Raw genomic sequence first — 12,142 nt, forward strand, 5'->3', positions numbered from 1 at the left:
AAGAAGTGATCTTTTTTATGCTCTGCCCTCTCTAGCTTACAAGGATTCCCCTTTTATAGAAGAGGGTTATTACCAAAAAATAATAAAATAAAACATGTAGTGGAAGATCCATGATGACTAATTCCCGCCAAGATTCTCTTCTTGGTGTGGTTACAACGGCTCTTGTCTTGTGAGCTCGATACTAGCTCGAACTCGTTACTGGGTCGGGCCCTTCGATCTTGGATCGAGTTCGACCTTCGAGATGGGCGTCGCACATTTCCGATCTCGAAGCAGTGCCTTGCGGATCGATTCAGTCACAGGCTCGATAGGATTATCGAGCCGCCTCCTAGAGCGACCTTCGGGCTCGAGGTTCGTTAGTACCGACCTCAGAGCTCACTCCCAAAATCTCATTCCGATTTCTTAACACTCGAACTCGATCGAACATAAAAAGGCCGATATCTATTTCGACCGTATACACCCGTGTTAAAATCGGGAATGATCACTTTGATTTGCCTTTTGAATTGCAATTATAACCACCGCCATTACTATTTATAAACAGGGTCCAACCGTGTATTTAGGATTGACGAATTATTAAAGTCTGGAATTACCAAACCAAATTACAGGGATTCCAGTTATAATACAATTTTGTGGAATTTGATAGAAAAATTATTTAGAATATTCAAAATATTCTGTCTATCTTTTTGTCATCTTACAAATTGCAGGAGCGCCAGTTTAGAAGTACATGTGCTTCTTAAGTACTCAAAAGTTGATCGGGCAATAATATATATAGTAATTGAATGAAGAAAAAGGAAGTAATGACATGGGAAAAAGCCATTATGGTCTCCTTCTAGTTGGTCATGTGTTGTCCCTTATTTTATTTTGGTGGCTTTTATGTCCTTTAGTTTGTTGTCCCTACACCCTAAAAAGAAGGTTAAACTTAAACCCCCACAATCTTTGACTGATCAATAAATAGTTCCCATGAGTCAACTCAAAACTCAGTGTCTTTTGTCTTTGTCTGTCAGTCCTTGTGATCACAACCTCCAACTGGGATCAGACAATGTGAACTTTGACTTTCATATCCTCTATCTTCTTTCCTTTGCCTATTGCTACTGCCACTCTCTTTTTGTTCAGTTTAACAGTTATATCTCTAATTATTTAGAGGAAATTCCTTGGACTATTCTTATGTCTTGGTGGATTTGTTCTCATTGCACCATTTCATTTTTATATTCACAACCAAACAAATCCTTATAAGCTCCACTGACAGTACTATATTATCTTAATCAATGAATCTTTGTAATAAGTGACCACTACAATATTATTTTAACATCTTTTAATAACCTACCAACCTATCTAACCATATCTATAGTCTACTAACTCTAATGAAAAATTTGAGGACTCACCTCTTTGTCTGTTCGCAGACCGAAACTTGAGACAGTGGCAGCTTTTATGCATGTCTATCCCCCTCGACACAAAAAACTAGGAAATAAACAATATAGTTTGATCAATCCTCAAAGTTCTACTTTCACATTCCCTAATTTCAAAGCAGTGTGGCATAAACAAAACCCGTTATTCTGCTTCTATTCAATCCCTAAATTTAAAAAGTTTTAGGTTATATACTTTAAATAATTTGTAGTAATACTTTAACAGATTAATGAATATTTTGTCAGATTATAAATTTTATTTGTTACAAAAATTTATCTATAATTATCTTATAAATAGTGATGGAGCTAGAAATCTTACAAAAGAATTTAGAACAGTAAGAATATGTCACATCTAAGATTTGAACGTGTACTTATCTTAGATCAAGGATATTCAAAAATTTATTTATGAATAAAAGAATTATTCTATTTTGTTTACATAATATAATTTTTGAGGAACCTCTTTCACTGCATAAGTTAAATGATTTCTTTTATTCTACTCAATAAGAATAACAACAACAATAACAATAATTCCAGCATAATTCCACGAGTAAGATTCAAGAAGAATAGTGTATACGTATATCTAACTCTTGCTCTATAATTGATCTTATTGTACAAATACCTTTAAGGTTTATATAACGATAAATTAAACCTATTAAAAATATGTAAAGAGAAACCCTAATATATTTAACTTGAAACCGTACTATATATATGCACGTTAGCTTTCTCACTTCAGAAGTTCCAGAAAACATACAAATCAGGTAAATGGAAGAGGGAATGTCAGGGTTTTCGGTGAGGGCACGCGGTGGTTGTGGCGGCGGAGGAGGGACAAAGTGTGGGCGGTGGAATCCCACGAATGAGCAAGTAAAAGTACTAACTGACTTGTTCAGGTCAGGACTCCGTACCCCAAGTACTGATCAGATACAAAAAATATCTTCCCAACTTAGCTTTTATGGAAAGATTGAGAGTAAAAATGTCTTTTATTGGTTCCAAAACCATAAAGCTCGGGAAAGACAGAAACGTCGCAGAGTTTTGGTTGATGAACCAAAAGATGATGGAATCCACTTCTCCTGCCAAGACAATAATATCACTTCAACCAAACGTGAGTTGCAAAATCACCTATTTTTTTCCTTTCGAGCAACGACAAAGTTGTTTACTGAGTGACCTATAGGTCACGAGTTTGAATCGTGAAAGCAGTCACTACGTTTGTATTAAGGTTGTATTAAGGTAGGCTGCTACATCATCTTTCGAGATGTAGTCCTTTCCCGGACTTTATATAATGCGGGATACTTTGTGCATCGAGTTGTCTGATCACGTTCTCTCGAGCTTAATTCTTTTTCATTAGTCAAATATTTAAAAAGTTTTTTTTTTTTCTTTTTTTGCTTTTTGGGTGGTAAGTTTTGAACTCATGAACCTATTGCATAATGTCTGTGATAATTTCATATAAAAGTTTAGAATGTTTGAGAAAGTTATATTTAATTACTTAGTTATATGAAGTATGTCTTAACACTATGTATTGTTCTTTGCAGATTTTTCAGAGATATACAATTATAATCAAGGGTCCGAACAACCAGAAAGAGTAAAAGAGACTCTGCAACTCTTTCCACTGAATTCGTTAAGTGAATCGGAGTCAGAGAAGCTAAGGTTTTTCGCAGAAGAATGCAAAGAGAACGCGGCGTTTTCATACAATATTGGGGCAGAAATGGATCATCCAACTTTGGATCTGCGTTTAAGCTTCCTGTGATTAAAAAAAACTTATGGCGTACTTTTTATTCCGAGCAGTAGAAACATATTTCTAGTATTTTTATGCATGGTTTTTGAGCTTTTAGGTTTTAGCATGAACATAAAATTAAGATCATTAGTACTAGTAAGAATAGAAAATAGTAATGGCAGGTGGGGCTGAAAGTTTGATGTGATGAATTTGTAAAATGCACGTCGCTCAAGAAATTGAATTGAAACTTGTAATATGCTTCGACATTCTCCTCTACATGCTCATGCCGACTTTGTTTTATTACTCTCTGTGCTTACTCTGCCAGATATTTTATGAATTTTTCACTTTGTTCGTATAAATGTGAACGCTTGGAAAATTGGACTTGTGCTTCTTCTCCCAAGGAGTAATACTATTTCCATGCAAAGTAAGCAAAGCCGTCGTTTCACAATGGCTCGGTTTCCCAGATTGTGAATTGAATACAAGAGAGGCTTATCTTGCCAAGGAACTTGGTTGAAAAGCAAGTTAAAATTTGACTGTTTCCTAATCGCCATGAATACTTAATTGTTTACTTTAATTTCTTTGTTGTAGTAAAGCCAAGATTGTTGATGACAACATAGTCAAGCAAGATTACCGTTCAAATTTCTTTATAGTTACAGGAGATAATGTTCAAATTTATCCTTGCACTATTTAAAATTGAGTAATTTTACCATACAGATAAACTTTGTCTGATATTGCCCATGCAGTTTGAAAAAACCTTCGTTTTTGCCCTTGACCCTCGAGCTCCAACTTGAGGGTAATTTGAAACCATAATCAAAAGTTATCGGTTAATTTGGATCTCTTTTCTAGAAGGTACATTTGAACACGTGAAATCCACTCATTTTATTACCGAAGCTTCATATGCAAATTTGAGACGATTTGGTAACAGTATCAGTTGACCGAAAGTATAAGCGATAATAATTGCAATTTTGAATAGTATAAGGATAAATTTGAAAATTATCCCAAGTTACAAAGCAAAGATTATTTTTTACGTTACAAAATTTGGAGCATGTAAGAATAGGACTTTGGGTTGTTCTTATCGTTGCTCTAAGCAATAACATAATTTAGCGCAACTTGAGCATAACCGTAACATCATGGAGAAGAAGATACTTTATCCAGTAGAGTGAGCATCTCGCAGTGCGGTATCTTTTCTTAAAGAAGTTTCTTTTTCCTATCTCCATTTGCGCATTGTTGCTTCTTAAAAGTAAGCAGTTGAACGTTTACTTATCTATTTGATTAAGACGGGAATTAAGTAGAAGGACGAGACGCAGTACTACATTACTAGAAATCTGGCCTGTGACAACGGTTCCAAAACTGTTGATAAATGATAGGAAGCTGCAACAAAAGTTCTACTGCACTCCCTGCGTTTTATTGTGTATGTCTTTTCTTTCCTTTTGATATGTTTTCAAAGATAGAACTCCCTTCATTTCAATTTATGTGAACCCAACCCATTTGACTGGACATAAAGTTTAAAAAAAAAAAAAAAGACTTTTGAACTTGTGGTATAAAATGAGGCACATATATTTTATGTAACTATAAATCATTTCATAAAGGTATAGGGAAAGGGATCATTCTTTTTGGCACGGACTAAAAAGGAAATAGGTTCATATAAATTAAAACGAATGGAGTATATTTTGCATTTAGTAAGTTTTTAAATTGTACATTATCATTATAAATTTAATGACACTTCATTATAGGTATGACTTTGTATATTTAGGATGACAAGATTCAAATAAGTAGTACTCCCTCCATTTCAATTGATGGGGTAGTTTGATTCGTCACGGAGTTTAAGAAAAAGAACAAGACTTTTAAAACTTGTGGTCTTACAAGCTCAAGGGGTACAAGCTTTGTGGGCCCATGACATTTATAAGGTTATAAAAGCTTCTCATTAATGGTAAAATAGGTAAAATAAAGAGTTTTAAATTGAATTATTTTTAAATTTAGAAATGTGTCATTTATTTTGGAACAGACTAAAAAAAAAGTACTTCATCTAATCTGAAACGGAGGGAGTACTTTTTAATATGTTATACACACATTTAATTTAAGATCATAAATTTTAAAATCTTTTATATTTTAAAACTTTATAGTATTTAAGTATGATACAAAAATTGAAATAGATGAAATAATGATATGGAAGTTTGTCTTATTGCTCACCATCGCTATAACGATAATGCAACTATTCTTTGCAATGGCTAAAGCATCAATGAATTAGATACACTTATTGCAACGGTGAACCATTATTTATTTACATTGATTAATATGGGCGCATGGATCTCTTCGACCTGTTGCAATATCACTAGATGCAACTTTTAATTGTCAAACTAAAAGAACAGAAGTGTTTTAATAGCATATTATATAACCGTTATATAATATGATTATGCAACAATTTAGTGAGAGAAAAATTGTTTTTGGAAAAATCACTCCTTAACTAAACATTAAAAAGGAAAATATCATATTTGAAGTACTGGTGTAAACGAGTCATGTACGTTTTCTCTCGGCGCACGTTTAGTTAGGGTTTACTAACGTGCACCATCTACGATGACTCACCGAAAAAGACGAGGGACGACGACCCCTACCTCACCTAAATCGCAAGCAGTAACGGCTAGGCAAATAACCCTTGAATCTGGTATTCCACCGAGTCTAGCACCTCGACTCAATAGATGACAGGAATGGGGAGTGCGCCAACGATTTTGAAAGGAAAACCTTCGACATCGGAATTAGAGAGTCTATCGGAGGAAATTGGAACGGAGAGTGCCCCAATTCTTCAGCAAAAGGTCCCTATGATGCAAGCACCAGAAGTATTGCCGGAATTGGAAGCTAATGCCTCGACAACGGCGAGGAAGTTATCCTTTTTAGTTAAAGGGACTGTTGATACACCTACCATGGTTGACATTGTCAAAGGAAATAGAACTCAGCAAACGGGTATGAAAATTGATTATTTCCCCCATGTTTTAAAAGATGGAGTCAAAGTGGCTAGGTTAAACTTAGCAGAGATAAAGGAACAAAGCAAAAAATGGAAATCGACTTTGATTGGCTATGTTATAGGAGGTAATCCTTCATTTAAGGAGGTGCTGAAAAATGATTATGGAGTTTGGAACTTTGTCTCTACTCCACAGCTATTTCTGCATAATGATGGTGATTTCATCTTCCGATTTGAGAATGAGGAAGACAAGAACACAGTCCTAAGGTCTAGACCCTATACGTTCAATTACAGACCCCTGATATTGAAGCAATGGGACCAAGATTTTCTAATGGAGAATGAACCAGCTCAGGTCATCCCTCTGTGGGTCATTTTTCCTAATTTGCCAATTCAATATTGGGCGACAGAGAATCTAGGAAGATTGACCAGCTATGTGGGAAAACCTATATGTGCGGATAAGCTAACTTCACAAAGGGCTAGGGTGTCCTATACTAGAATACTCATTGAAGTTGATGTCTCCCAACCCCTGCCTAATGAGATACCAATCGAAATTCCTAATAAAGGGGAAAGAATGCAAGTTGTGGAGTATGAATGGCGACCTCTATATTGTCAAGACTGCCTACAAGTTAGCCACCAGACATGGACTTGTAAGACAGTACCTGCAGTTCATGACACTATGTAGAAACACAGCAGACTAAGAAGAAGGGGCAGAAGAAGCAGGAATGGAAACCAAAACAACCAGTACAACCTAAGGAGCCTGTACCAACAGTTGTGATCCCAAAAGTGGTAAACCAAGTAGATCAGCTATCCTCCTCTTCAATTGAGGATGAACAAGGTCAAATCCAATTGAAAGATAGAGGGAAAGCAAAGATAGATCAAATTCAACAGCCTTCACAAACTGAGACTATGGAAAGGATATTGACTCAAAATAGGTTCAGTGCTCTTAGAATTCAGTCAGAAGTAACCACTAATACAGTGGGAGGGACATCCACTCCAATGAAACAGAACCCCCCATGATTTTCGGATCATGGAATATTAGGGGGCTGAATAAGCCCTTCAAGCAGAAGGAATTTAAATCCTTCATGCTTACAAATAAAGTGGTTGTAATGGGGTGTCTGGAGACTAAAGTTAAAGTTAAAGGGGTTGAAAGGGTAAAGAGGAAGCTAGGAACAGAGTGGGAAATTGTAACTGATTACATCTCAACTCTAAATGGAAGAATCTGGGTATGCTGGAAGCCATCACTTGTAGAGGTCAAAATCCTAATGACTGGTAGCCAAATTGTCCATTGTCAAGTTAAGGACAAAGGGTCACAGTTTAGCTGTCATACCACCTTTGTATATAGTTTCAACACAGTGTCATGTAGAAAGAAAATCTGGCAACATTTGAGGTTGATCAATACTACTATGACTGAACCGTGGATAGTATTAGGAGACTTCAACACAATTTTGACAACTAACGATAGAATTAATGGGGCACTTGTACAACAGGCAGAGATGCAGGACTTCCAGGATTGTGTTGAAGATATAGGGCTTGGTCAAATCTGTAGAAGAGGGTGCAAATATTCCTGGTCTAACAAGCATGTTCCTGAAGATAGAAATTACAGCCTCATAGATTGGGCAATTGGTAATCAGTACTGGTTCAACAAATACAACTCCCTTGTGGCACATTATTACCAACAGGGATGCTCTGATCACTTTCCAATTCTAATATCTACTGAGGTGGCTAAACATACACTGCCTCGACCTTTCAGACTCTTCAATGTCCTGCTCAAACAGGAAGCATTTGCAGCAGCCACTCAGTCTATTTGGAGACAACAAGTACCTGGTCACATTATGTATGCAATATGCAAGAAGCTAAAACTCCTTGAAATTTTTGTGACCCAAATGAATAGAGAAGTGTCCAAGTTGGACCACAGATTAGAGCAACTACATGGTAAGCTTCAAGCTGTGCAAGAGAAGCTAGAAATTGATCTATATAATCCTCTCCTCAACAAGGAAGAAAAGAAAGTCCTAGTAACTCTGGAAAAATGGTCAGATATTCATGAAAGGGTACTTAGACAAAAATCTAGAGCTACATGGTGACAGTCAAGGTGTGACACTAACTGACCATGACAGAGTACAAAATGAGTTTGTCAATTTTTTCCCTTCTGGGCACTAGTGTTGCAGAACTACCAAGTATTAACATCAACATTGCAAAGGATGGACCATGTCTCACTAGAGTGCAACAGTTGGAGCTTATAAAGCATGTCACCAGTGAGGAGATCACTCAGGTCCTCAAAGATTTACCTAATGATAAAGCCCCGGGAATTGATGATTTTACTGCTGAATTCTTCAAAGAATATTGGAGCATTATAGGGGATGATATAACACATGCAGTAGTGCAATTTTTTGAAACTTGTAGGCTACTCAAAGAAACCAATAGTACTACAAGAACATTGGTTTCAAAAGTAGCAAATCCTACATTTGTGAAAGAATTCCGACTAATTGCCTGTTGTACAACTCTTTACAAGATAATAGCAAAAGTTCTTACTACTAGACTCAAACTAGTTGTGGACTACTAGGTTGGATCATCACAGTCTGATTTTATAGCAGGGTGGAATATCTTAGATAATGTCATAGTGGCACATGAACTTGTCAAAGGATATTCCCAAAAAGGTTTGTTTCCAAGATGTTTGGTGAAAGTGGATATAAGGAAAGTATATGATTCTATTGAATGGGGTTTTTTAAAAGCAATTCTGGTGGAGTTTGGTTTTCCAGGGAAGTTTATCAACTTAATCATGGAGTGTATTTCCACAGTGAACTACTCTATTCTGATCAATGGGGGCCTTACTCCTAAATTCAAGGGGAAAAAAGGACTAAGACAAGGGGACCCAATGCCCCCTACTTGTTTGTGCTGGCAATGGAATATCTAAATAGATCTTTGAAGAAATTGAGACACAACCCTGACTTTAATTACCACCCTAGATGTGGTAAGCTAAAGTTAGTGCACATTTGTTTTACGGATGATCTGTTAATGTGCTGTAGGGCAGATGAAATTTCTATAAGATTGATGTTTCAAGCATTCAATCACTTCTCTGACGCCTCAGGTCTTAAAGCCAATCAAGAAAAGAGTTCCTTGTATATAACTGGAGTCTCAAGCACTGAAGGAGCAGATTTTATCTGAGATGCAGTTCTCATTAGGGGAGATCCCATTCAAATACCTTGGAGTACCTCTATATTCTCGGAAGATCAACATACATCAATGTCTTCCACTGATAGAGAGGATGACAGCCAGAATCAGGTGCTGGTCAACAAAATTCTTATCATACAGTAGTAGAGTGCAGTTAATCAAGAGTGTGCTATTTGAAATACAAACTTACTGGGCTCAAGTATTCCTACTGCCAAAAAAGGTGCTACAACTATTCACTAGTGTTTGTAGAACCTTCTTGTGGACTGAGAATGCTCAAGCATCTAAAAGAGCATTAGTGGCTTGGGAGACCTTGTTCCTTCCTACTTGACTAAGTAGTATTCCACTCGTGCAGTGGGTGTATGGGCTAGCCCATGGTACGGGGGGTCTAAACATAATTGATTTCTTCACATGGAATAGGGCAGCTATATGTAAATTGCGTTGGGCAGTAGCATCAAAAAAAGACACCCTTTGGGTCAAGTGGATCCACAACTTCTATATAAAAGGCAAAGAACTGAGTAGTATGAAGACTCTACAACAAGCATGCTGGATTGTAAGGAAGATAATTGATGGTAGACAGTGGTTACTAGGTGGTGACCCTCAACATGAATTGCAGAAATTTATCCAAAGAGGAAAGTTTAGTATCAAGAAGGCATACCTATCTCTCACCCCCCCCTCCCCCCCCCCAAGCACCAGAAAGTATAATGGAAATGTCTGATCATGAAGCCAATGCTACCACGAAATCAATTTATTATTTGGCTTGCAGTACAATAAAGATTAGCTATAACTGATCGATTAGAAAGATGGAAGATACATGTCCCTAAGGAATGTGTACTATGTAACACTGGTACAGAGGAAATGTTAGATCACCTCTTCTTTGACTGTGCATTCTCTGCTACTATCTGGAATGTGCTACTGAAATGGATGGGAGAACACAAGCAATTGGGAACATGGACGGAGGAAGTTAAGTGGATAACCAGGAAAGTGAACAACAATAGAGTGCGAGCAGAAGTGTTGAGTTGGCACTTTACTGCAACAATTTATCACATTTGGGGGAAACGCAATGCTCGAAGATTCTACCAGAAGCAAAAACACACCAAGCAAATCATTAGGGAGATTGTACTCCAGCTACACATTAGAGGACAATAATAAAGTAGATGGAGAAAGATACTAAATAGTTTAGATAGCTTTCCTTGCTAGCCATAGCGGATAGATATAGAGTTTAATTCTGTCTATGTAATAGGTAGAATATGGAATAAAGGCCTTGTTCTTATAGTCCAAAAAGAACAAGCGGTTGTAAATATATTCTTGGTTAAATAAAAATTTTAATGTTTGACCCAAAAAAAAATAGTTTAGTGAGACTATACAACGTCTAGTGGGCCTATTGCAACCATTTAGATAAGCTATTGCAACGGTTTTTGTTGCATAATCTAACCATTGTTAGTATTGAGCCAGGGTGATGAATTAGTTAATATGAAAGGTTGAAGGACCAAAGTGTATATATTAAAAGTTAGTAACTGACTTAAGTTAGTTATTTATATTAACGGTAGTAGTTATTCTTTATTTGGTAAGAGACATCATTTTCTAATCTCCTCTCTGATTCAGCAATGAAGGACAATTTCTTTCTCTGCAAGCTTTCTTCTTAGTCTCTTTATTTCCTTAATTCATAGCTAGTAGAAAGTTAATATGGTATCAGAGCCATCGATTTTGGCAGCGCATGTTGTTGATTCTCGTCGGTTGACTTTGCATTTACTCTTTTGATTTTTGATTCGAAATCTAATTACAGATTGTTCATTGATTCCAAAAGCTAAGGTTTTGTCGATTCAGAGCTGAGATGGCGATTGAGGATGGAACAAGTGGAACGGGTGGTGAAACAGTGTTAACTCACACACACTCATTGTATTTGTGACCTTCTGATACGCCAGAGGAGCATCTGATCGAATTCAAACTGATAGGAACTGAAAATTACAATCTATGGTCTCGGTCTATGAGAATTGGACTTTTTACGAAGAATAAGATTGGGTTTATCGAAGGAACTTGTAAGAAGGAGATACATGATCAGTGGGAGAGATGCAATGTGTTTGTATTATCATGAATAATGAATGTTGTGACAAAGGAACTCTACAGCAATGTAGTGTATGCCTCATCTGCGCATAATGTGTGGAAGGATTTGAAGGAGCGATTTGACAAAAGAAATATTTCTTGAGTTTACAATCCGCATCAGGAGATTATAGCACTGAAGCAAGGTTTAGCACATGTTTCTACTTACTACTCAAAGCTGAAGGATCTGTGGGATGAATATGATGCCATGATTCCCACTCCTTCATGTCTATGTCCCGAATCAAAAGTTTTCCTAGAACACATTCAGCAGCAGCGCTTGGTGCATTTTTCGAGTGGTTTGAATGAGTCCTTCGCACAGGCAAAAGGGCAAATAATGTTGATGATTCCAACTCTGACCATCAATGAAGCTTATGCAATGGTGGTGCAGGATGAGAGTCAAAGAGCCAGAGATGTTGGACCTAGTGCCTTGGAGATAGAAGCTCAAGCAATGGCCTACAACACAAGACATGGAGCCAATACCATGGTCCATAACAATGGACAAGGATTCATGGGAGGTTACAAGCCAAAGAGTCAACTATATTGTGATTATTGTAGAATGAAGGGTCAAACTAGAGATGGATGATACAAACTCATTGAATATCCTACAGATTTCAAATCCAAAAGGAAGCCTTTTGGAAGGAATGCAACTACAACACACAATGCACAAATAGACAGACCACAAGAGTTGAAAGATGTCACGACCCCAATTTTTCTTTGTAGGATATCGTGATGGTACCCACTCTCTAAGATTAGGTAAGCCTAACAAACATGCGGAATATAACTGAAATAACAAAAAATCCCAAACACTCAACG

General features: G+C 36.9%; 3 protein-coding genes across 3 annotated transcripts; all 3 read left to right on the plus strand.

Annotated features, from left to right (window-relative positions):
• Positions 1–2,148: 2,148 nt before the first annotated feature.
• On the plus strand, positions 2,149–3,411 carry LOC107800623 (WUSCHEL-related homeobox 5-like). Its single transcript, XM_016623825.2, has 2 exons — positions 2,149–2,499; positions 2,927–3,411. Exons 1-2 carry the CDS (start codon positions 2,163–2,165, stop codon positions 3,139–3,141), a joined length of 552 nt encoding a protein of 183 aa, XP_016479311.2. The 5' UTR covers positions 2,149–2,162; the 3' UTR covers positions 3,142–3,411.
• Positions 3,412–7,170: 3,759 nt separating this feature from the next.
• LOC107800622 (uncharacterized) lies at positions 7,171–8,145 on the plus strand. Its single transcript, XM_016623824.1, has one exon. It carries the CDS (start codon positions 7,171–7,173, stop codon positions 8,143–8,145), a length of 975 nt encoding a protein of 324 aa, XP_016479310.1.
• Positions 8,146–9,304: 1,159 nt separating this feature from the next.
• LOC142180035 (uncharacterized) lies at positions 9,305–11,912 on the plus strand. Its single transcript, XM_075250955.1, has 2 exons — positions 9,305–9,343; positions 11,454–11,912. The coding sequence occupies exons 1-2, from the start codon at positions 9,305–9,307 to the stop codon at positions 11,910–11,912; spliced, it is 498 nt and encodes a 165-aa protein (XP_075107056.1).
• Positions 11,913–12,142: the final 230 nt, after the last annotated feature.

Source organism: Nicotiana tabacum, chromosome 4 (assembly GCF_000715075.1).
Source record: "Nicotiana tabacum cultivar K326 chromosome 4, ASM71507v2, whole genome shotgun sequence".
Lineage (NCBI taxonomy): Eukaryota > Viridiplantae > Streptophyta > Magnoliopsida > Solanales > Solanaceae > Nicotiana > Nicotiana tabacum.

What these genes read in the sequence shown, in the direction of transcription:
- LOC107800622 (XM_016623824.1), top strand. Translation starts at nt 7,171, where the DNA reads ATGGGGTGTCTGGAGACTAAAGTTAAAGTTAAAGGGGTTGAAAGGGTA.
- LOC107800623 (XM_016623825.2), top strand. Translation starts at nt 2,163, where the DNA reads ATGGAAGAGGGAATGTCAGGGTTTTCGGTGAGGGCACGCGGTGGTTGT. An exon ending in TAATATCACTTCAACCAAAC is followed by an intron (nt 2,500 to 2,926) that starts GTGAGTTGCAAA and finishes TGTTCTTTGCAG; the next exon opens with ATTTTTCAGAGATATACAAT.
- LOC142180035 (XM_075250955.1), top strand. Translation starts at nt 9,305, where the DNA reads ATGTCTTCCACTGATAGAGAGGATGACAGCCAGAATCAG. An exon ending in AGGATGACAGCCAGAATCAG is followed by an intron (nt 9,344 to 11,453) that starts GTGCTGGTCAAC and finishes AATCCGCATCAG; the next exon opens with GAGATTATAGCACTGAAGCA.